At 57.1% G+C, this 23,783-nt stretch overlaps 2 protein-coding genes across 5 annotated transcripts in view; one reads left to right on the top strand and one right to left on the bottom strand.

Annotated features, from left to right (window-relative positions):
• ZNF469 (zinc finger protein 469) overlaps positions 1 to 23,783 on the bottom strand; it is a 233,108-nt gene that overhangs the window by 193,935 nt on the left and 15,390 nt on the right. The window lies entirely within an intron of this gene.
• Positions 5,768 to 8,076, top strand: LOC116658785. 2 transcript variants are annotated; one of them, XM_032464540.1, is made up of 2 exons: positions 5,768 to 6,276; positions 6,396 to 8,076. In XM_032464540.1, the coding sequence occupies exons 1-2, from the start codon at positions 6,196 to 6,198 to the stop codon at positions 7,344 to 7,346; spliced, it is 1,032 nt and encodes a 343-aa protein (XP_032320431.1). In that variant the 5' UTR covers positions 5,768 to 6,195; the 3' UTR covers positions 7,347 to 8,076. The 2 variants fall into 2 exon arrangements, with proteins under 2 accessions (XP_032320431.1, XP_032320432.1); XM_032464541.1 differs by having other exon boundaries at positions 5,768 to 6,565; positions 6,868 to 8,076.

Here is a 23,783-nt window from a genome sequence, read left to right as displayed (position 1 = left end):
ACAGGTGCTCAGCCTCACCAGCCACTCTCTGCAGCCACTTCCCCTTGAAACTCTAGGAACTGAGAAGCTGACGTGGTCAGACAGCTCGAAGCCCTGAACTTCAGATGAGCACTGGGCTCCCGAGTGAGCACCTCACTGATACAGTGACAGGAGAGCGGAACAGATCCCGGCAGCAGCACCCTCACCCCACGACCCTCAGCAAGCAACAGGGAACGTCAAGAGGGAGGCTCATGGGGACCAGGATGAACGAGAAAAGTTATACCCACCCAGGGCGGCATGAGCCCAGGGCTGGGGGAGCCCAGAGCAGGCAGAGCTGTGTTCTGTATGGAGAGGCAACGGGCAGCCTCCTGGGGGAGGTGTTCAAGGTGGGCAGGACTTCAGTGGATGGACGTGGGACCCCGACTGGATAAAAGATGCCCTGTGATGCAAGGTTCTGGTCCACAGTGGTTCTGCCCTCCTACAGGGCTACAGGTACAGCAGGTCCTGTCTGCTGGCCACCTGGCCTGAGCCAACCTGGAAGCCACCCTTGGTGTAGAACATGATCCTGCCTCATTGAAAGGGTCCCTGGCCCATCCCAGCCAACAGACAAATGCACTGTCCAGTCAGAAAGGATTCCACAGACCACCATCTGGAAACCCAAAGTCCAGCTGTTACCCAGCAAGGACTTGGGAGGTTTCTACTGACACTGTCCTATTTTCCTGCCACTTCCTCTTATGACTGGAGACTCACAGAGCCATGAAATAGTGTGAAATGATGTGCCAACAAGGAGATTGTGTTGTAATGAACCAAGAGAACACGCTTCAGGCTAAGAAAGGAAGAAAACTCCAAAAGTGTCAGTGATGCTGTTATTAATGGTTAAGTTTAATCCACCCATTCTCCCACCCATCCGCCCATTCACCCACCCATCCACCCATCCATCCATCTACCATCCACCCACCCACCCATCCATCCATCATCCATCCACCCACTCATCCACCCATCTATCCATCTACCCATCTATTCATCCATCCATCCATCCACTCACCATCCAACTTTAAAGAACCTTACATTACTATACCCTTGGTACATGCTGGGTTTACAAAGTTACAAAGGCACTAATTATTTGTTGGATAGCTGGAATAAATAAACAGTAAATACAAAAACAAGTAAGATATCATTTATATCCTTAAGGAGCAAGGGAAACAAAGGGAAACACAAGAGTTATGCCACAATTGAGATGTTATGGAACATCGTTAGGGTGACAGCACAACTTAGGGAGCAGACCAGATATTGAGGAGAGTTTAAGAGGTGCTAAAAATAACTTTCAGAGTGTACACGTTTTCAAAATATCTATTGTCTGACATTTCTATTTTCCTTACTGGTGGGCCTATGAAACAGTTCTATTTAAAATCTATTATCAAAAGCAATGAAAATGAATATATGTATGTCTATGCATGACTGGGACACACCAGAAACTGACACATTATAACTGACTGTACTTCAATTAAAAAAAAAAAAGAGTAAATTATTCCAAGTCTGTATCCGTGTGCACTAAAGCAAAACTTAAAAATTCTTTGTATTTATTATCTAGACATAAAAACACCAAGCAGACGAGTTACACTTGCTCCAAACTCAGAAGCTGTAATTTGCTTTTAAAATGGAACTGGCTATGATACGATGTCACTGATTTCTTTTGAAGAACGTCTTTTTTCATTATTTATTACTTTTCTTTTTCTTCATAAACTTCATGACCAATAAATTCAAAATTGTTTACACCTCTGACTCGCCGTCTGTAAAGTGTAATGTTTATTGAGAAAATGCTTTTCCTACAGGTGCTAACAGATCTAGTAAAGCTCAAGGCAAATTTGGCCAAGTGGAGGATTTTCTCAATTCTCATTTTTCCATGTGGAAATATGTGTCTATTTCAGCCTGGATGTTTGGGCAGGGTCTGTGTTTTTGTCTCCATCCATCCAGAGAACTTCTCGTCAACAACTATTTTACAAGCCGAAATTCATCCAAAAAAAAAAAAAAAAAGTCTCTATGATTCTTTCCAATGTTTCACCAAATTTAAAGCTTCAAAAATCTTAGGCTATCTCAAGTGCATTCCATTTGGGTACAGAATATAAATATACCCAATTTTAAAACGTGGACCTCATCAGAAGATTCGTCCACGGGTCCAGAACATTCCATGATGGAATTAAAGCGTCGTCCCTGAAGACCCCCAAGCCAGGACCACAGCATGTGCCTCCCCTGTTCCTCTGGGACTTTGTGGGGAAACCTGTCAGCGTCTCTCCGTGAGCTCGCTTGCTCCGTGATGACTGTGCTTCACTCAAAGCACAATGAACTGGAGTTTTCTGGCACAACATTCACTAAAAAATGTGACGTTTCCAGTGGCTTTTGGATGACACGCACCCCAGGTTTAAAGGGCTCACTTCCAGAACAATTAAATGCCACTGCGGGCCACTCAATTCTAAAGGCTCCAACACTTCTGAGCTGCGGAGGATGACGGCAGGGCACACAGGGTCAGGTTGCCCCAGGGAACTTTCTTTTGGTTTTAATTCAACATCGCTTCATCCCAGGCCTTGGGGTCCAGTGAGTCTGCGTCATACGCATGCATTCTGACAACCCCGCTGCCCTCTCCAGCGGTGGGTGAGTACTCCAAGGCAGCCAAATCTTGCAGGGCAGCACTGTCAGTTCCAAGCATATTTCTGCTCCAGAGATGTCTCAGTTTGGCAGACATGTTATTTTTAGTGTGATGTGTGTCCTGCCAGAATTTGCATTTGTGTTATCACTGCAAAAATAAATCATTGTTTCTTCCATGTTGAACTTTTAAACTGAATTAGAGAAAGCCTTTACATTATTTCTTGCTTGTCCTTCCCCTGCTGGCGGGTGGCCTGGGGCTCCGTGCACCCAGCAGGCCGCTGCTGGGGACGACAGCACGGTGGCCGGAAACCAGAAGCTGGCAGGGCAGCAGGTTCCGGGCCTTTAAAACAAATGCACTTGTTAAATCTTTCAGTCCTAGCTACACGCTCTTGTCCCCCAAATCTCCGACCTGATGTCTGCTGTCTTTGCTTCAAAGGGAGATTAGTAAGCGTTAGAGGCACGACTGAGTCTCCCTCCTGGTCACATCACAGCACGAGAAAGAGCAGGGAGCTGAGTGGCTACCGAGGGGCTCGAGGGGTGCAGGCTCTGTGCACGGGGAATCGTCTGCACAGGACGTGGGAAACTCCCAGAGAGGCCGCATTTGAGGAAACTGAGTTGCCGAGGTCACCAGGCCGTGGAGGGACCTAAGCACCGCCCCTCAGACAGGCTGGCGGTTGAGGCCAGAGGAGGCCTCTTCTCCGCAGGATGCACCACGGAGCCCCTGCCGTCCAGTCTCCACCCTCAGAGCTTCTGGGCACCATGGGGACAACAGCCCAGCCCCTGCCACCCAGGACAAGGCCCAGGGACTGCTGGGCTCACGTCTGGTGGACAAGCGAGCTCTTGCACAACAGGAAGCATGAAACATCCCCTAGAATATAGGAAATAATTTTAAATTATAGGAAGAACGTTAAGATAAACATTTAGAGGCTTTGGTGGAATGCAGCTCTGCTTCGAAGGAAAATGAAGTCAGAAAAACAGGCTCAGCTGCTGTTTTCATTTCAAGGAACCGCATTGGATGCGAGAAGCACGTGGGGCAGACAATCCCCCCCCCCGCCCCCGCTCCCCAGACCGTGCTCCCTCCTCCACGGCCTCTCTGCAGCCCCACTCCAGGCGCCAGTGCTTTGCCAGGAGCGGAGGACACAGCCCATGAGTGGGCCTTTGGTCTAGGGGCTCCCGTGCCCCTTCCTTCCACAGTGTCCACAGCCCCAAGGAAGCCGAGGCCAGAGAGGGTAAGTGCCCAGCCCAGCGTCACACTGGGACGTATAGCACCCTTTCCCGCAGCAGTGGCAGCCCAAGTCGTCCAGGGCAGTCTGAGGGCTGAGGGCCGGCAGTGAGCTCCGGGGCCCGCCTCCCGATGGGGGCAGGACAGGGGAGGCCCGGCACCTGCGGAGGAGGGGACAGGCCAAGCGCATGTGCCGACAGGACCGCTCCCTGAGATAGAACTAAGCCGGAGGTCGGCAGCAGCAGGTCTTGGGTACCAACCTGGAGGAAGAAGGAGCCAAGAGCCTCTGAGCAGGTGAGGGAGGTCCTGGCAAAGCCCTTCCCTGGTGGAGGGAGGGAGGGAGCAGAGAGAGCAGGAGGACGTGGGTCCCAGGGCGGGACCTCCCACGGACCAGCTGGTCATCCAGTGAGGCCCTGGGAGTCCCGCTGGTTGCCAGCACTCAGCAGTGACCAGGTGGGTCAGTCCCTACCCTTGTGGGGTTGTACAGTCACGTAATGACCATGAGAGCCAAGGGACGCTGACGCAGGGCTGCAGCAGGGCCGGGGCCCCGACGGGACGTCTTGGAAGGAGGAGTGAGTGGCAAGACGATGTGGCGTCGCCAGCGCTGGGGGCGTGGGTGCTGCCCCCAGGGAGGATCTGGGCGTCTCTTCGGTAACCCCACTTCCAGCTAAATCAGACCTTCACGGCAGCGCCCACCCACTGAGGCATCTCTGACCCCTGAGAGGGTCTGCATGGTGTGGTCGCCAACAGCGGGGTTTGGGGGACCTTGGGAGGTGGATGACGCGGAGTGGGAGACCTGAGAGACGGGCACTGCCTGCCCTGGAGGGAGAGTCTCAGCCGCCCCATGAGCAGCAGCTGCGATGGAGGAGTAACTCTCAGTGAGAAACAATCTAATTATCTTGCTGTGATTTTGCACAGGAAGCGGAACTTGGCGCAAACAGGATCCCCGGAGCTGGAGGAGCAGCTCAGAGTCCTGGCCGCCCCGAGCCCAGAGGCAAGCCGTGCCCGTGTGAGAGGACGAGGCCCCAACCACGCAGCCAAGCTCTGCGTTCCTCCGCTGGCTCCAGGGACACAGAACATGCGGGTAGAAAGGGCACCAGCACAGTGGGAAAGCCCAGGGAGGGTGGTGGCCTCAGCTTCAGCCTCAGCCCGTGGCGGAGCTGGGCAAGGGTGGCCCTGGGCTGGTGCCGGCCGCAGACAACACCCATGTGCGGGCTGCCTGGGGGCCCTGGCACCCTCTCTGGGCGACTCGAGGAGCGGGAGGATGAGCCGCCCTGCGGGGGGAGGATGGGCTCCTGCAGCTGCTCCACGGGCAAGAGGGCCCCACCAGAACCCCGGGCGAAGCGGCCTCCCTGGACACCGCCGTCCGGGGCCATGTCTCCTCCGAGCCTTGTTGCTTTGTTACCAAGGACAGTTTGTTCCAACTCCCTACCCCTCACCTGAGATCATCGTCCATCTTCGTGAAAAGTCAGACTAACGCTTTCCGTCTGCGCTGGCCAGGTTGGGTGTGCGCGGGCCAGGTCGCGCTGGCATGGCAACGAGACAGGCCGGAGGACGGACGCGCTGCCCCTGGGCTGCTCCGGCCATGCTGCCCTCTCCCTCCCAGCCTGGGCGTCTTCCAGCGGCACAGCTCCGGCTCCTGCCTCCACACCATCACCTGACGTTCTGCCTGCCGGGCCACGTGTGTGAGGGTCCACGGGGAAATGTGTTCATTTAATCCTCATCATAGCAAACGATGCAGGCATTAATTTTTAAAAAAATTTTTGGTGGTGGGAGGTAATTAGGTTTGTTTGTTTAACGGGAGCACTGAGATCTAGCCTAGGACCTCACGCGGGCTCGGCACACGCCTTGCCACTGAGCTACGTGCTCCCAGCCCAGGCATTAACTTCTATCCTGAGTTTCAAGACTAAAATCTGACACTCTAAAGCGTCGCATGAATGATCAGTTAATTTTTTTAACAAAGATGCCGAGACCACTGGATGGGGAAAGGACAGCACTTCACTTCGCAGGCACACGAGCGGAGCGAGGCCTCCGAGACAGCGCGCCCAGAGCTCGGCTCTGCGAGGCCCGGAGCCCCAGCTGGAAGCGCCCAGGCTCAGGGGCCTGAGAGGAGGAGAGAGGTGCAGATCTTCACTGACTTGGATTAGACAAGGGTTTCTTAGATGCGACACCAAAAGCACAGCAAGAAAAATTTAAAATAGGCAATTTGTGCTTAAACACTAGTAAGCATTTTTGTGCCGCAAGGGAAATCATCAGGAGAGTGCGAAGACGCAGTTGGAGAGAAAATCCTTGCGAGCCGTACCCCTGACAAGGGGCTTGAATCTGGAATATATAAATAACCCCTAAGTTCAATGATAAAAAGACAAAGACACAGAAACGGGCAACGAGCAGGTGGAAGACAGGCCAGCATCAGCAGCCGTCAGGGAAAGGCGGTGAGATGCCCTGCGCCGGGGCCGCCCCGGGAGCACACGCGGGGCCCAAGGGAGGCCCCCTGTGCGTCAGGCACGGAGCAAGCCTTGAAAACACACAGCGACTCAGTCTGTTTCTTCAGGGAGAAGCAGTGGGCGTGGCCGCTCAGTGGAGGAGCCTCTCCACCCCGACTCCTAACACACGGCAGCGGCAGCGGCTCGGCCTGCGTCTGCGGTCCCGCGAATGGGTAACGAAGAGGGAGGAGCAGGACCGCCGGCAGGGAGTCCGAGGAGCTGCCCGGCCTGCCTCCTCGTGCGTGCTCCGTGCCTCCCCTTCGGCAACGCTAAGGGCAGAAGTGATGGCTCCCGCGGCCTCCTCCCTCCCCACGCAGACGGGGAGGGCGCCCCCGCCAGCACCCCCCAGACCCTGCCTTCTCACTAGAGCCGGGCGGCCCCCTCCCCCGTCCTACTCGCACTGGGAAGGAGAGGCCTGGCAGGTCCTGCAGTCCCTCGGGCGGGACCCTGTGGCTGCCCTCCCGTCACGTAGAGGAAAGGCTTCAGGACAATGGCAGAACCTACATTATTTCCCCTTTCGTTTCTTTTTTTTCCTCCCAGAACGTCAGGCAGCCTCACTGACTCCAAGACGCTGGCGCTGCCAGAGACAGTGGGGAACCACCCAGACGGACCTCCGATCACAACCGAGGGGGCTCAGGGGAGAGGTTCTGGCCAAGGGTGCGAGCCCTGCCCACGAGGCCAGAGCGGCTCGGCCAGGAGAAGGCCATGTGGCCCAAGCTGGCACACGCTCTGCCCCGTTGCCCTGGGTTCCGGGCAGGTGGCAGGACTGGCCAGCCCAAGGCTCCTCTGTACTCAGGGCAGCGGGAGCTCCAGGACGAAGGCCCCTCTGGTGGGAGGGACTGGCTTCCTCCACGCACCCCAACCTGGAGCAGGACGTCAGCCTGGCTGCAGGCACCAGCAGGGCCAGGGCAGCGGGGCACCCACGGCGCCGGCCCCTTCCCAGAGAGTCCGCCAAGGAGACAGCATTTGGAGCAAATCCTCCTGACAGAAACTTGCCCTGGGTCCAAAGTCATCAGTGAAAACCCGAATGGTTTAAGTCCGGCAACTCATCAGATGGCTGCTTGTGTAATGAGTGTCCACGGCGAGGCCCACTTTCCAGCGCTGTGTGCGGGGATTTAGAATCTCAGAATTCCCAGAAAGCGACGGCTTCTCTGGAAGTGAAGCTGTTTTCAAGGGAGGGAAGGGATTTACTCATTGCTAAGTAATTCTGGATTAAAAAAATAATAACCCAAATCCACCCAGAGACCCAAGCGGAGCTTAATGTTGTTTTTCCGATGAGCGACAGACAGTTGGGATAAAGTGTTTTAGGGGGCGCCCCGGCTCCCCGTGACTCAGGAGGCTCTGGCAGGCGGAGACCGGCCAGGCAGATTCCAGTAGACTGGTATTTAGCGAGTCAGGCTGACACCAGCACGCATCCTGCCTGGGGCGGCCAAAATCCACAGCCACCCAGGCCCCAGGCCTGCAGCACCAGAAGCGCAGAGCCGGGCCCCCTGCCCCCGGAGGAGGACACCAAGTGTAGGGTGTGCGACCCTTGAAAACCCGATGGAAACCGGAGAGCCAGCCGGCGCTCTGCTCTGCTCCCGAGCGGCACCATCTTTCTCCAACGCCAGTGAGGTTCGATATTAGCTCTGGAGCAAAGCAGTGCCTGGTGCAGAACTTTAGCCAAATGGTAATTTTTTTCAACACATTTAAAAATGCAATCTCCCTCCTGCTGCAGTTCTCAGAATTGTTTTTCCATCAACGGCCTGAGCCGCCGGCCCTCCTCCGCCCACCACCTCACCCCCTGGGCCCCAGTTTTCTCTTAAAGCCAGCTCTCTGCTGGGTTCACCCCACTCCCCACCCCATCCCCGGCCCCAGGGAGTAGGGGGAAGCAGGAATTTTAATTTTTCACTGTGCAAGGAAACGGGGAGAATAGGCGGCTGGCATGGGAGTGTCAGCTCCCCTGCAGGAACACGTGCTTTACCAAAGCACTCACTGAGCAGGAGAGGGTTTCCCGGGTTCCCAGGGACCCTGAACTTGGCCACCAGAAACCACTTCCGTGCTTTAGTTGTGATTAATTCAGGGACGCCCACACCAAGGTGTTTTTAGAATGACGTGCCGCTTCCTGCCAGCGCTGGGACCCACCTTCTGTGAACTGAAGTTTCCAACTCTGAAGTGGCCAGAATAAGAGTTCCTGTGAGCGGTGGGTCGGGCCCCGGAGAACGTTCACCAGAAGTCGGGTGGGACACACAGGGCAAGTCCAGTGTGTGTCACAGCGGGACCCCAGGGCCGACAACCACGCCTCCCGACGGCGCCCACAACCACACGGAGGACATGCATATGCAGGTGTGACAGGCATGTTGCAGAGGACTGTGACGCGTGGTTTCAGCAGGGGCAGTTCCGACCCGGGTCCCTGGGAGAGGGGCCTCATCCAGAGGCCTGTGTCCCCAGGGAATTTCCAACACCCTGTACAGAGGGGGCGCCTGGAGTGAGTCTGGTTCAAAGCAGGGCCGTCTGCGCCCGTGCTGTTTCACGGTTCCGTCAGGGACAAGCACACATTTTCAAACTCCCAGACGCTCCAGTTTTGTTTTAAACTGTTGCTAAGTAACCGAACAAATCGGGCTGAGTGACACGTGGCCTTTCCAGGCTGACCCAGGTTCCCTGAGCCAGCTCTCAGAACCACTCAGGAGGGTGGGGGCAGACAGCTGGCTGAAGTTCTTTGGGGCAAAATAGATCCCTCCCATCCTTCTTTGTTCTGTTTTTGTTGCTGGATAACAAGACAGGTCCAGACTCTTATCTATCACTTCTGTAAACATCATGAAAATTAGTTGACTTTTTGCTCCGTCAGTTTTTTTTTAATCTTATTTAGGGGAAAAAAAGCTGGCAGCGAGGCGTGGGTGACGCACCCTCGCTCAGCATCGGTCGCTGGCATAGGCGCCGTGTCACCCGCATGCCACGTCGGGGAGCATCCTCTGCCTGTGGGGTCTGCACCCGGGCCGCCAGCTAGGTCTCTGTGCGTGTTCTGGAAACCTCGCTCTGCTGGGCTTCGCTCTGAAGGATGCTGGTTCAGGGGCGACTCTCAGGTCTGCACTCGTGGAATGAGTGAGTCACGAGCTCCTGGAAAAGCACTTTCCTCCTGGACATGTTGGCCCTGCATCTGACACCCACCCAGTGGCTGTGGCCGCCCCCGGAGCCCACGGCGTCCAGTGCTCCCTCCCAGAACCGACCTTTCTAGGCTTGGGTCGATTTCATGCTCTTGCCTCAGCGTCACCTCCACACAATGAACGCCCTCCATCCCCACGAACAGCCTCCTGTCCTCCCCCGTCCCTGCCCCACAGTCGTGACAGCTGCAGCTGCAGGTCCCACATCACTGCAGGGGCTGGGTTGGGTAAGGGAGGACGCAGGCTCTGGGAGCACCCAGGGGAGCCCAGGCCTGTCACAGAGCCTGAACGCCGCGGCACTGAAACCGTGGGGTGGGAAGCGGGGCCGGGCGCAGAGCAACTTAGAGGTGGACTCTGGAAACAATCCTCTGACAGGTGGCAGGGAAGGTTTCCCCCAAGTCACAGAGTGTGCTAAATGCAACTAAACCAAGAATCCAGCTCCACCGAAAATGTGAGTCAAACGGCGGTCTGATCCGGCAATTCCATTTCTGGGTACATACCCGGAAGAAGGGGAAGCAGGGTCTCAGAGGGAGACTCGTACCTGTCCACGGCAGCCCTGCTCACAGCAGCGAGAGGTGGAAGCAGCCCCACTGTCCTCTGACAGATGACGGACACACAAAACGTGGTCCATGCACACAATGGAATGTGACTCAGCCACGAAGAGTCAGGAGATTCTGACACCCGCGACAACACGGATGCGCCTTGAGAGCGTCGTGCCGAGTGAAGTCAGCCAGTCACAAGGGGACAGATCCCAAGTGATTCCACTTGCATGAGGTCCCAAGAGCAGACAAACTCACAGAGGCAGAAGGTGGGTGGTGGCCACCCAGGGCTGGGGGAGGCGGTGGGGAGTGAGTGTTTCATGGGGACAGAGTCCCAGTCTGGGGCGACGGAAAAGTTCCAGGGATGATGGATGCACAGCAGTGGGGACGGACTTGGTGACTCAGCTGTACACTTAGAAATTGTCAGGATGGTAGATTGTACAGTGTGTGTCTTTTACTACAATAAAAAGGAACAAGTAAATAAACCAAGAGTCCAGACAGAGTCCTCCCTCTGAAGCCTCATTCATCGGCCTCTCCCGGGTACTGCGGGTTCCAAACCTGGAAACCCAGAGCTCCCGCGTAGGCCCCAGCCTGCTGCTCGTGACCCCGCTCGCGTGGGGATCCGGGCAGGGCTTTTCGCTGTGTGGTCGGAAGACCACCTACAGCAGAGTCGTCTGGGGGACGATTTACAATGCAGATTCCTGGGCACCGTTCCAGGCTCTGCACCCACCTCGCGGTGGAGGGGAAGAAGTTCCTTGTGTTTTAGCAAGCCCCTCAGGTGGTTTTTGTGCCCACGTAAACATGAACACAGCGGAGAAGGCGGCTCTGTCCTTCACCCAGAGGTTGTGGGTCGCCCTTCAAAACACTGATTCACAACCAAAGCCCAGCTAAAAGCGCTGATTGAATTCCAGGGTGGAAAGCTGTTCTAAAACGATTTTCTTAAGCACTTTGTGACTTTTTACACTCCCAGGTCTCCATACTGTAGTGACCTTCCTAAAAAGGTGTTAATCTAGAGGTGACTCCCAAACAGCTGCGAATCGTGAGAATTTACAGAAGCATGGAGTTTGTCCCGGGAGACCTATAAAACCCCACCCTCCCACCTGACGGGGAGGCCACCCAGCCGGCCACTGCAAAGCTGGAGCCCAGCGAGAGGGCCCCAAAAGTCACAGTGCCCACTGCTGGGACTCACAGTGGCCCCAGCCCCAGCCCCTCCCCAGGGAGTTTGCTACCACGCTGTGAAATGTGAATCCCCCTCAATCCAGGGGTGAGCCCACCCGGCACCCTGCCTGCAGGAGGAGGAAGTGGTGGGCGGACAGCTGAGAGGCGGTCAGCCACACACCACTAGCCTCGAGGTCCACAGCCAGCCTTGGGGATGCCGGCCAAGCAGGCAGCTCACCAAGGACCATGTCCTTCCTCCCTTGAAGAGTGAACACCACCCAGAGATCCCAGGCTCAGCCAGGAGCTAGCAAGCCCTGGGGTCCAACCCTGCAGCGGGGTGATGGCGCCAGAATGGAAACCAGACTCAGAGGAAGAGGACGTGCAGGAAGGAGGGCCTGGGTGGGAAGGGGCCTGTCCAGGGGGGTGGGGACCGGCCCCCATCACAGGCACACCCCCGGATTCTGCTCCAGAAAGCTGCCCTCCCAGCGACCCTCCAGAGGGGAAAGTGGGAGCACGTCCGACGGCTGCTTCCCTGAGGCCCCAGGAGACCACCAGCTTCCAGGTGGTCGGCCCCCTCCTCTTTGGTTCCGGCGATGAAGGGCTTTCAAACCCAGTGGGCAGGGGGCAGGAGGTGCTTCTCCTCCGTGGAAGCTTCGTGGGCCCACTGTCACAAACCACCGCAAACTGTGCTCAGAACAACGGCCGTCTAGGCTGTCAAAGTCCTGGAGGCCAGAAGTCGCAGCATCGAGACGCCGGCCTGGCTGGTTCCTCCGGAGGCTCCAGGGAGGGTCTCCTTCCTGCCTCGTCCAGCTCCTTGGGGCCATGTCCTCTGCCACACAGCCAGCGTGTGGGAGCCCCCCGCCCCTCCTACATGAGGTGACTCCAGAGTCCAGGGGAGGCTCCCCTCCCAAGACCCGTGCTCTCCTCCATTTTGCCACGTGAGGCCACATCCCCACAGGTTCAGGATGTGGGCACTTCTGGGGCTGTCATTCATCTGACCACCCAGTACAGGGCGGTTCTCGGAGCTCAGGATGTCCCTGGGGATGCTCTCAACACAGTGGCACCTGAACAGCAGCCAGAGCTGTCACTGTGGCTCACTGTGGTTCATCCCCCTGGCCCCTCTGGCTCCTGACCCGCTCTTCCAGAAAACCCACTCCCCTCACTGTCCTCCCAGCTCTGCCTGGAGACTGCAGCCCTTGGACCAGCCCCTCTCACTCACAGAGGCATCTGACAGCCACCCTTTGTCCTGTCCGGGAGGCTGGGGACGGGTTAGGAAGAAATCACCTCTGCAAGCCAAGGCCATGAAGGGAGACCCCTGCTCCCCAGGGAGCTGAGAGCTACCCGGCCTAGGGCAGAGGCCAAAGGAGGGTGGAGAGCTTTTCCCCCAATGATGACGGGGGTGCAGGAGGTGGACAGCACAGGCCTCCTCCAGCCTCCCTCAGCCTCCAATCTCCCAGTGTGGGTTTGTGGCCAGCTGGGAACTTTCCAGCACCTCAGGCCGCTCCCCAGTGGCCCAGAGTCCTGCTCTGAAGGCCCATTAGGACCCTCACTCCCAGCGCCCCACGCCCACTGGGTGCCCTTCCGCCTTGGTCTCTCCAGCACCTTGCGCGTGACCGCCACCTGGCACTGGAGGCCCCTGGGGAGAGGAGGCTGAAGAGGGTCCGCCCCCCGCGGGACGGGACGCAGAGGTGAGGACTCAGGAGCAACTGTGGCCCCTTGAGACATTTGTAAGATGGGAGCGGAAGGGCCAGCCGCTGCCCTGGCCTCTCCCAGGGGCCCCCGCATAGCGGCATAAACCCTGGAGGACACCTCGTCCCCAGGCAGAGGGGCCGAGCACAAGGCCGGCGGGGGTCAGACGGCGAAGCTGGCGCTGCCCCAGAAGCCAGGATCTCAGCGTGCTGTTTTGAGGAAGGGTGTCTGGGACCAGCCTCCCGGGGGCGGGGAGCAGGGGCAGCAGCGAGTGCACGCAGGTTCTGTGTGTGCGTGTGTGAAACGTGCCCAAGTCCTGTTTCCTCAACCCCAGTGGGCTCGACTGTACCATCATGCTGCTCCCCGGAAATGGGACTTCACTGCTTCTCCTGGGATTCGGGGCACTTAAGGTTTAAACATTTTTTTCCCTTAATCTCTCAAAAGGCAACAACGACATTTAACTGATGCCTGAGCTGAGAGGCTCCGGCCAGAAATTCAGGGACGTGGCCAGAAAATAACATAAAAACTGCTGCGAAGCCCTGTATGTCGGATTCTCGTTTCATTTCAGCTTTGCAGGCTCATCAGAATGAAGGGGTTTTGCGGGGCCACATGGAGTGCCAAGGAGAACGCAGATCACGCGCATCTCCAGGAGTCTTTGGGATCAAGCACTTGACATGCAGCACGTGCTGCACCTGCTACCACATCTGTCCTTGAAACGAGGAGAAACGTGTGCCTCAAGCAGCAAGGAAGGACTTGAGCACGCTGATCACCACGGCACCGGGTCTGGGTGGCTGTTGTGTTTCCTCAGGGGCACTTTGTCGACCGTGGGCAACCAATGTGTTCAACATAACGGAGAAGCGGTCGGGGTGGCTGGAGGGACAGAGCCCACTCTTCAGAGCTGAGGCAGCCGGCGTTCCTCACGTGTGATACCCACAACAGGACATCAGAGAGGAGGTTGATATCAAGTAAATATTTATTCATATTTTATTCTACTTACGGCATCTCGTGGCCACACAGTGCGTGACTGTTGAGGTTAGTCACAAGCCATTCAACAAACAGCCACGGCTGCAGTGGCAGTGCAATGCAGCTCCCCAGGGGCGAGACCTGTCCTGGACCCCCTCACAGAGCACCCGGGCTGTGCTCCCAGCTGTCTGGTCTCCCCCACCTGGAAGGTGCACCAGCCCAGACGCACAATGTGAGCCCTGTGGTCCAGACAGGTCACCCCTTGCCCTCCTTCTTCCGAATCCCACTCCTGAACCGAGGGGTTTGGAAACCTTTCTGGGAGCACAGAGTTTTTGTTCCACAATCAGAGACCAAATGTAAAATGAAAATCGACCTACAGAAAGCAACGTCCGGCTTAAATTCATACTGAAGTGTAAATGACTGACCACAGACTCCTCCAACAGCCCAGCAGAGAAAATCTGGACTCCTTTCCATTAAAGCCTTCGAGAGCCTCCAGTTTTGGCTCTGCCTCTGAGCTCCCCTCCCCGCTCTGTTCTTCACACTTTGGGCTGAGCTGCTCCCACATCCTGTCCCTCTGCTTTGCCTTCTCATCCCCTGTATCCCCTCTGCTTCGCCTCTGCTCCCACCGACCCCATCTCTGCCAGCTCACTCCTCCTGGCTGCAACTGCCTGTCTGTGCGTCTGTTTTCCCCAGACACCCTGCTTCTGCTTCAAACCCTTTGCAGTTTCTCCAGCGCCCGGTACGTGGCTGGCTCTTGGTAAATGTTTGTGATGGAAAAAAGGGAGGCAAGGAGGGTGGGAGGCCCAGGGCCAGATGCTATTGGAGGCCTTGGGGAGAGTGAAACAGCTAACACTAACACACACACACACACACACAAATAGCAGCGTCTTTGCTCTGCTTAAGGACCCAGACCATGTTGGTAGCTCAGGGACAACACCTGGGCCATCAGCGTGAGCACCGCCCAGGGGACCCGGACCGTGGGGAGAGGCCTCAAGCTCCCTGGCCAGCTTAGCACCCACTCTCCTCCCAGCTCGGCAGCTCGGCAGGGCAGGCAGATCTGCTGGGATTTATTTGCATCCTCTTTGGAACAAATGGATTTCTTCCATATTTATATCATAGAATAAACAGAGATTTTCCTGATCAAAGGCCGCCCAGGCCTGGAGACGATTACCATGAGTGTGTTCCCAACTGAGGTCACGCCACACGCTCAGGAGGCCAGCCCATCTGTGCCCGGCACGTGTTCCAGTGTGGTGACCGTCAGCATATTCCAGGAAGGGAACAAAACTGCACACCCTTGGGGCGAGAGCCCCTGCCTGAAGAACTAACCCAGAGCCCAGCAGGCAGGGGCCAGGAGAGCATCCCGCCCCGCCCGCCACATGGGGCCCACCTCCAGGCAGCCCACCAGGCCAGCGGGAGGGTCGCCCACCCTCTAAACGGGGGGGGGGGGGGGGGTGCCTGAGTGGCTGACACCTGCCAGCCCACAGGACCTCAAGTGGAGGCGAAGATCCGAAGCCACGCCGGGGACAGCAGACCCTGCTCTCGGTCACGAGGAGACCCAGGGAGGCCAGTTTAGAGAGAAATATTCTGGGACATATTTCCTTCAGTAACGGGGGAACAGACACAGAGTCAGCGTACACGGTTGTGGGGCCGGGGGCCGGGGGCAGGGAGGGGAGGAGGGGGATCCTGGAAACCAGGCTCCCCTCAGTGGGGAGCTGCTGCTAACAGTCGGTTGTGAGCCCAAATGGTTCGGCCTCTCTCACGCCTCATAGGGTTGGAATTTGGCCGTTCCCAAGCTTTGCCCAGCACAGCCCAGGAGCCGGGCCCTGCGAGTGGCGGGAGTGGTGAGGGTTGGCTTGGGGGAGACCGGGCTGTGGACCCGTATGCTGGGACAGTGATGCCAGGCTGGGCCAGGGCGACCGCAGCCACAGGGAAGCTGCACTCCCCCCTCCGCTGGGGGCTCTGGCTCTCGACTGACTTCTTGTCGCTTCCTGAGAAGAAGCCCTCAGACCCACTTGTATTTCTTCTCCTGGAAACTGTGTGTTCGGGTGGTCCGCCCACCATGGGTTCTTCCACGTTACCTGTAGAAGACGTGGTCTGAACACGAACCTCGGTATCTGTCCGTCAGACGTGACTGGAATGCACACGTCCGTATGAGGGTCCTGTCGCCGCTGTAACAAGTCAGCACAAACCAGGTGGCTTAAGAAGTACGAGTTGATACTCTCCGAGTTCTGGAGGCCAGACGTCTGCAATGGGTCTCACTGGGCTGAAATCGAGGTGTCGCAGGGCTCATCACATCGGCAAAGTCCCCTTAGCCATGTGAGGGGACCGCCATGGTCTCTGGGACCATGACTCCATCCACCTCACTGCCTCCTTCACTGCTGTGAGGGCTTCCTCCCGGTCTGACGCTCGTCTGTAACCTCCATTTCCATGTCTTTGCTACACAACGGTGTATCTTTCCAGGGCACTGACTGTGTCTTCCCTGTCCTTTATGGACTTGGAATTAGGGGTAGAGATTCTCTCCTACACCAGTTAGGAAAACGCTGTCTTTTTCTTCTAGCGCTTTTACACTTTGTCCTGACGTTTTGCTCTTTAACCCGCGTAGAGTGTGTTCTGTACGTGAGGAAGGGCTCCAACTTTGTTTTTTTCCAAAAGGTGGATTAATTGCACTAAAAACATTTTTGAGTGACGCCTTCCTCTGAAACGTTATCAAATTCCTAAACTCACACTTAAAGGGCCACTTGCTAGACTCTGTTCAGTGTTTAAATCCACTTACCTGCCTCCGCGCCATGCGTCTGAATTAGCACAGCTTTAGCGTGTGTTTCGAGGATGAGGGGCCCGGCCCCTGACTTTCCCCACATCTCCGAACTGCCTCCCTCACGTGCCACCCCTCCACCCCTCCACTGTAAATCCCGGGAGCCGTCACAGGGCCTGCCCACTCTAGCCTCTGTTTCCTGAATGGTTCCATCCGCTTTTCCACCCCTATTTCTCTCTTCCGTATTCTCAGATCCTTCCTCCAATTGGCGACTTTTCTCACTGGCTTTGTTACAGATTTTTCAGTGTCAGCTTACCCAGTGAGTTCCTTTATTTTAAAGGGTACATTTTTCATTTAAGTCAGTTTACTTCCAAATCCACGTCTCCTGTTCTGGTCTTTCATTCTGACTCCTCCATTATGTTCCATAACTTTAAGTACACAAAGCCATTTCATCTTGTTCTATTATTTCTAGCTGACAGAGTGCTAACTCTTGGGTGGTTAGTTATTCCTCATGAGAGTTGGTTTCCTAAAGTGGCTTTTTGCTACGTGCTCAACTCGGGCAGAAGTTGTTTTTGCGGGGAGGGTCCGGGGACCCTGTGTTGGCCAGCTCCCTGGTCCTGGCCTTGGCTTTACCTGAAGTCTTACCTGCTGGACTCTGTGTACACAGACAGTATCAGTGCCGTCACCAGACCCACAGGTGGTAAAGTTTTGAGCTTATTTTTCAGGGCAAACTTCCTACTCCACTCAAATCCCTGGACAGCAAGGGAGCTTCCTCCTCCCTTCCCCAGGTCAAGGGCAAAGGTTTTCAGCCCACTTCTCATGGTGTCACAGCTCCCTGAGGACTTGAGCTTCATGGGAGGCTCCATCCTCTGCTCAGCTCCCCTACAGCTTGCGTGGCTGTGGGCCCCGTGGTTACAGGCACACCCTGATCGGCAGGTATCAGTGGGCCACACCAGGGAGCCCGGCTACAGCCACGCGGACATCACGCCGTGTGGAGAGCTCCCGCCAACCACAGGCCTCGGTGGGCCTGCTGGCCCCCTCCCTGCTCCATCCCACCCGGGTGAACTCTGCAGTGGTGCCACTGACAACAGTCAGACCAGCCTCAAACCCTTCTCGACAGACGGCGCCCGGGTGAGCGGGAGCCCATGCAGAGTGGGACGGGCGGCATGTGCCCGGGTCTGGGCTCAGGATCAGGAGGCTTTGCGAGCAAAGGAGCGAGAGACGAGGACACCAGCGAGGAGCCCAGAGGGGCCTCCACAGCCAGCCCTCAGAACGCCCCGGACCCGCCAGCCGCCCTCCACCCCTACAGGGCGGGGGGGTCCTTGGCCACCTCCTCACGGCCAGTCCAGCAAAGCAGCAGAGAAACAGAGGAGCCGTCAGCCCTGATGGGGGAGCAGAGACCAGAGGGCGTGTGGAACAGAAGCTGCGGCAGCAGCTTGGATTCCTGTCCAGATGTTAAATGGGCTGCCTCCCGATCCAGGACCCCACCTCCAGGAACGTCTCCTAAGGCATTAATGAGACGTTTACACAAGGATAGATAAATAAGGATGCTCATTGCCACGTGGTCCGTAGTAGGAAGATGGAATGACCTAAACCCAGCAATTAGGGGTTTACTAAATAAATTCTGAGGCATCCCCACCCGACACAGAGGCGGCCAGACGCCCTCCATCAAGGTTTGCTGGATGAACACAAAGCGGTGGCCTTCCTGTGACGTCACAGTCACCAGGTGCCCTGGGAACCCTCGGCTGGAACCAACCGCAGGGCCCACGTGCATCCCTCTCCCCAGAGCGCCCACCGCACCCGTCTCCTCTCCGAGCCTTCATCGCCCCGCGGTGTCTCCATCTATGGGGCATCTGCTGCACGGGTGCCTGCCAAACTGCTGACGTGTCTTAATTCACTTAATCCTCCGTCGTCGGTGCCGCCGGGCAGCCTTCCAACCTCACTCACCAAGAAACTTGGGCCAGCGGCTGGACGGTCCTTGTCAAGGACTCGCAGAGAGCGTCTGTTCCAGCCTTTCCCTTTGTCCTGAAATTGGAATCCGAAATGCGGGTTTGTCACCACTGAGAACATCCCAAGGAACGTGATGTGGGTGCTTTGTGATTCCAAAAAATGCTCTGATACACGGAGACAGAGCCGGGGAGAGCACGCGTGTGGGATCCGGGGCTGATCCGCCATCCTTTGGTCCAGCAAGTCCTGATGCCTCTGTGACACTGGCCAGGCACACCTTAGGTGGCGCTGGAGGTGATCCCAACTCCAGTCGTCACGGACACATCACCCGACTCGACACACAGCAGATCCGTGTGTCTTAGCTGAGGCCACCGGCCCCAGCATGGAGCTGTGATAACACACCAGCAATTCTGCTCTTTGGTTCATCTCACAGCCGAGAAGGAGAGGAGCACAGAAGGGGGTGTCCCCGGGGCCCGTACCCACTGCCACAAACAACCACAAACTGGGTGGCTTGAAGCCTCACACTGACTCCCTGAAGTCAGGAGACCGGAAGTGGAACCCAGGCCCTATCCTAAGACCAGGCGTCGCAGGGCGGGTTCCCCTGGAAGCTCCAGGTAGGGGGTCTGTGTTCTTGCCCTTCTCAGCTCCAGAGGCTCGTGGCTCCGCCCTTCACCCTCATGGCAGCAGCACAGCGCCCTCGTTTCCCCTCCTCAACCGCCCCCCCCGCCCCTGGGACCATATCTCCTGTTCTCTCCGACCTACCTGCCCTCTTAAGGACCCTGGGAGGACATGGACCCACCTGCACTCTCCACCTCAAGACGACACACTTACTCACAGCTGCCAAGACCCTGCTGCACACGAGCTCGCTGGGGGTCCGGACGTGGATGGGCGTCCTTGGGGGCTGTTACTCTGCCAGCCACAGGGGTGGGGCCTCCTGGGCCAGGCGCCAAGGAAAGAGACCAGTGCACACGTGCCTCTGCCTTGGAAGTCCACAAACCTCTGCCCAGCAGTTTACCTGCACCTCCTCGTGGGGAGTTGAGATGCAGGTAAACGCAGAGTTCACAGCCACACGTCCACGAAGCCAAAGCCTTTTCCCAACGTCACGCTGCCCTGGCCAGCTGCCCCAGCACGTGGCCAAGTTGGGCCTGGACCCCAGCTTGTCCTCCAGGCACTCTCTGACCATCACCACCACCAACCGCCGGCCTGGCTTCTGAAAGTCTTCAAATCCACTCGGGAAGGGCAGACACACAGGGAGACACTAGATGTAACAGTAACATTTGTGAAGCAGCTGAGTGTTTACTGCTTTCACAGAGAACACTCCTCTGGGAAAGGCCACGCCATTCACTCAGGCCACCGGGGACGGGGTGACAGAGGCAGTGGGCCAAGCACGCCATTCAGCCGAGGGCCAGCAAAGCATGACTGAGAGATGGGAGCTGCAGCCCCTCGGCTGGGCAGCTGCTGTGGCCCCGGGTCAGGCATCCTAGTTCTGAGCTGGAGCTGGAGGCAGACCGTGGTCCCGTGACAGGACGGCAGGGGAGAGGGAGCCAGCTGAAGTCATCAGTAAGGCCACGCTGCAGAAGGCGATTTCCAAAACATGTGGCCGAGAGTGTCGGTGAGATCTCGGAACTCCGGGCCACGATGTAAAGCAGATGGAGGGGCTGGCCGCATCCTTCCCGCTGACGGGGCCTGTGGGGCGGAGGGCCAGTGCCACTGTCCTCAGCTCCCCTGAAGATGGACAGGTGGGGGAACACACCCATCCTGCCTGCCCCTGGTGTGGATCTCAAGCCACCAGCCAGGAGGGGACAGAGGTGAAGCCAGACCTCGGCCATGTCCAAGGGAAGCACCCCTGTCCCGGGTGCCCCTCCTGGAGGGAGCGCCCACCAGGACGCCCGGTGGAGGTGGCTCTGCCTCCCGTCTCCGCGTTCCCACGCCCCACCGGGGACGTCCGAACCCGCGCAGCCCTCGCCTGGCCTCACCAACCTGAATTCCCCCACCATCTGCAGGACACTCACGCTGGAGGGGTGTTTGGTGTGTTCTGCGGAACCAAGGAGACATGAAGCCACACTTCCTTCCTTGCCAGAGAGTTAGGAGACGTGGGAGGGGCGGTTAGGGAAGGCCCCTCGCCCGAGGGCGGGGGAGCGGGGGCCCCAAGCGGCCTCGCTGGGTCTGGACGGGTCGCCAGCTTAACCAACGTGCCAAGTCTTTGTCTTGTTTTGCCGTCTTTTGTTTTGCTTTTCCTTTTTCCAACAGTCTCTGACTGAGAAAAGTGGTCATTTTTTAATTTCGTCAGTGGGGTATGATTACACGCGTCAACCTTTCACTCTACAAAGACGTGATACAGGATGGCCCTGCTGCAACGCTCGTTAGGAGAACGCGGATTTGCTCAACATGACTGGTACATTAGGGAACAATCTGAGCAGAACACAAATCGCCTGTTTTCTCACGGTGATTTCACCCTATGGAAACACCAGTGAATGCGGACGCTCCACCGACTGGAGCCAGGAGGGAGCACAGACACGCACACACCCCAAGTCCTCGGCAGCCCCAGGCACCCTGAGCCTGAGAGCCCCTCCCCCAGGTTGGGCACAATGGCCCCCGACCCCAGCCGGACCCTTGCACCCCCGGCACACTCTGGCCTTGGTCAAGTGCAAGGGTCACTACAGTGCCTTTGAATTCACCTGCTGAACAGGGAAATGGGGCCATTTGTGTTGGGTTCCCATCTTTGTGTTGCTGATGGAGTTTTGAGGCCTGTGCCCCGAGCCCCATCCTTCCCATCCGCCCTGCGGTTCTTGCTGCGTGACTTTGCTTCATGTGGTGATTTTTAGAAACGAATACATCATTGCAGGGCCATCCGTGTTACGTGTGTGTGCAGTTTTGCCAGACGACACCCCAGCCTACTGTGCCCCGGGCCTTCCCGCCACCTCCCCTCCTGACCCAAAGCAACCCCTGACCCCCCACTCTGGGGGTGTGGACAGATGCAGCTCCCTCTCCCAGAGCGTTCAGTGCTGTCCGTGCAGTTTGGTGTCTGGGTCACTGCTCGGCAAAGACAGGAGGGCGGCGAGTTCTACAGCAAAAGACCCCTGACCCACGCGCGTGTAACGGTCGTTTTAATTCAGACAGACTGGCATCTTTTACTAAAGAGAAAGCTACTAAAATGTCCTCTTGTAGCAGGACGGGGTTTGATTGCAAGAATTCAGTCACCAGCTGGTAACTCTTTCAAACCGAACACCAAAGAACTTAAGGATTTCCTTGGAGAAACTTCAATAGCTGGTGAAGCAAACACTTCAATTGAAAAAGAATTTATTTATCACTTACTGAGTTCTAAGCATCGGCCATCGAACCAAACAAGACTCTAGAGAGAAAAACAGGCATTTGGAGAAGCTCCTAGAAAACAAGGTTCTCAACAGTAAACCCGTGTGAGCAGGAGGAAGCCCACCCCCACCCCCGCCGACTCCCAGGCTCCCGGCGTCAGCAGAGGGGCTGCGGAGGGCCTGCCCCCACCAGCTCACCCCCAGCAGAGGTGAGCCCCACCGCAAGACGAGGTGCCCGGGGCTCACGGGCTCGGGACTCGGGCGGAGGCGCACAGAGAGCGGCGGAGCCGGGCCCCCACGCGGCTCTCGCCCCCAGCGAGCTCCCGTCGGGACGAGCTAGCAGCACTTTTCGACTGCTTCAGGGTTTTACGCTCCATCTCTGCCTTACAAACTGTCTTCACTCACTCACTTGACTGGTCCCTAATCACTCAGCCTGTCCGGTCAGCACAGGGACCTTTTTAGGAGCAAAGGTGCGGATTTCACTTATGCGTCTTGGTGCAAGGCCTCCGGTGAAGCAAAGGTCTCTCTCCGCTCCTTCTAGCGTTACCTTGTGAACTGAGTGAAGCCTGTGCTTTGTCAGAACAACCGGGCGAAGGTGCTGACGGCAGAGAGCCCCCGACCCGTCCCAGGGGAGTAGAGCCCGCAGCCCCCCACCACGCACCGTCAGGACAGACTCACAGGCGGGGCCGGCAGAGGCCTCTGAAAGGCCCTGGCAGGGGTCCCAACTCCTCCCCGGGCAGCCCAGGAGTCCACAGCCCAGGGGGTTTGCCCAGCCCTCTCAAGGCGATGAGGAGGTGTGGCGAGCAGACATCACACCCGGGGCAGAGGGAGAACCCCTGCTCAGCCAGGGAAGGTCCTCTTGCCAGGGGTCACCCCACAGTGGGACCACCTTTGCTTAGAAACTCAGGTTCCTGAAGGTGGAAAGAATGTTCCAGAGGCTCTGGGCCGGCTCATGAAGTGGGGTGTGTGCGGTGTGAACCTTGGCGTTGTGGCGCATCTTCCCGGAGCATCAGTTTTATTGGAGAGTCGCAGGTGAGAACAGGCAAGTAAGTGCAACTGCTCAGTCATTTTAACACTAGATGTGGCTCCTACAGTGGGACGGAACGCAAAGCTTCGAAGACGTGCTGCCTGTGGACAGCGGCAGCAGCCAGGGCCGCCCAACTGCCAGCACAGGCGGGGACAACCTCACCCCTACGTGCAGACGCCAGCGTGGGAGTGGCCCCCCCTTCCCAGCACCCGCCCGTCCTAGACTCACTGCAGCTCAGCCTGGAATCACCATTTACACGGAGGAGCTTGCTGCTTTATGTCATGGAGTGTGTTTCTGCGGGAGGCCCCTTTAAGACCCCTCTGTCCTGGGGTGAGGAGGCCCTCTGGGAATCCTGGGCTAAGTGTTGCTTCAAGCAACAAAGTTTTCCGATTGTCACCAAATCTCATCTTCTTCGTCTCAAGTGCAGAATCCAAATCTAAAGGAGACCCGCCCCCACCATCAGCCTGAATCCATCTGGCGTCCTCAGTACACAGCGCAACTCAAGGGGACAGGGGGACCGCAAGGCCCCGCCCGCTGCCACCTGGCACGTCCTGTTTTTCACAGTCCAGTCTTTTTAGTCTCAGTGCACAGCTACTGCCATGCTGAATATCCCCCGGACGAGAGCTCACTTCTTGTCTCCTTTTAAACAGACTTATTTGTGAGCTCAAACACCGGTATTGAGAGAGCGAACAACTTTGCAACTGCAAATGGGAAAAATCAGAATCAGCTAACTAAATAAGACTAAACAGAAAGTTATCACAAAAACACTGATAACGTGGTGGGGGAGGGCACACGCTCAGGGGTGGGGCGCACGCTCAGCATGCACGCGGTCCTGGGTTCCAACCCCAGTGCCTCTGTCAAAAATAAATAAATAAATACACCTAACTGCCCCCCACCCTCACCAAAAAAAAAAAAACAAAAACCCACTGA

Source organism: Camelus ferus, chromosome 21 (genome assembly GCF_009834535.1).
Source record: "Camelus ferus isolate YT-003-E chromosome 21, BCGSAC_Cfer_1.0, whole genome shotgun sequence".
In the NCBI taxonomy this organism is placed as follows: domain Eukaryota; kingdom Metazoa; phylum Chordata; class Mammalia; order Artiodactyla; family Camelidae; genus Camelus; species Camelus ferus.
This window is presented reverse-complemented; position numbering and strand designations above follow the sequence as displayed.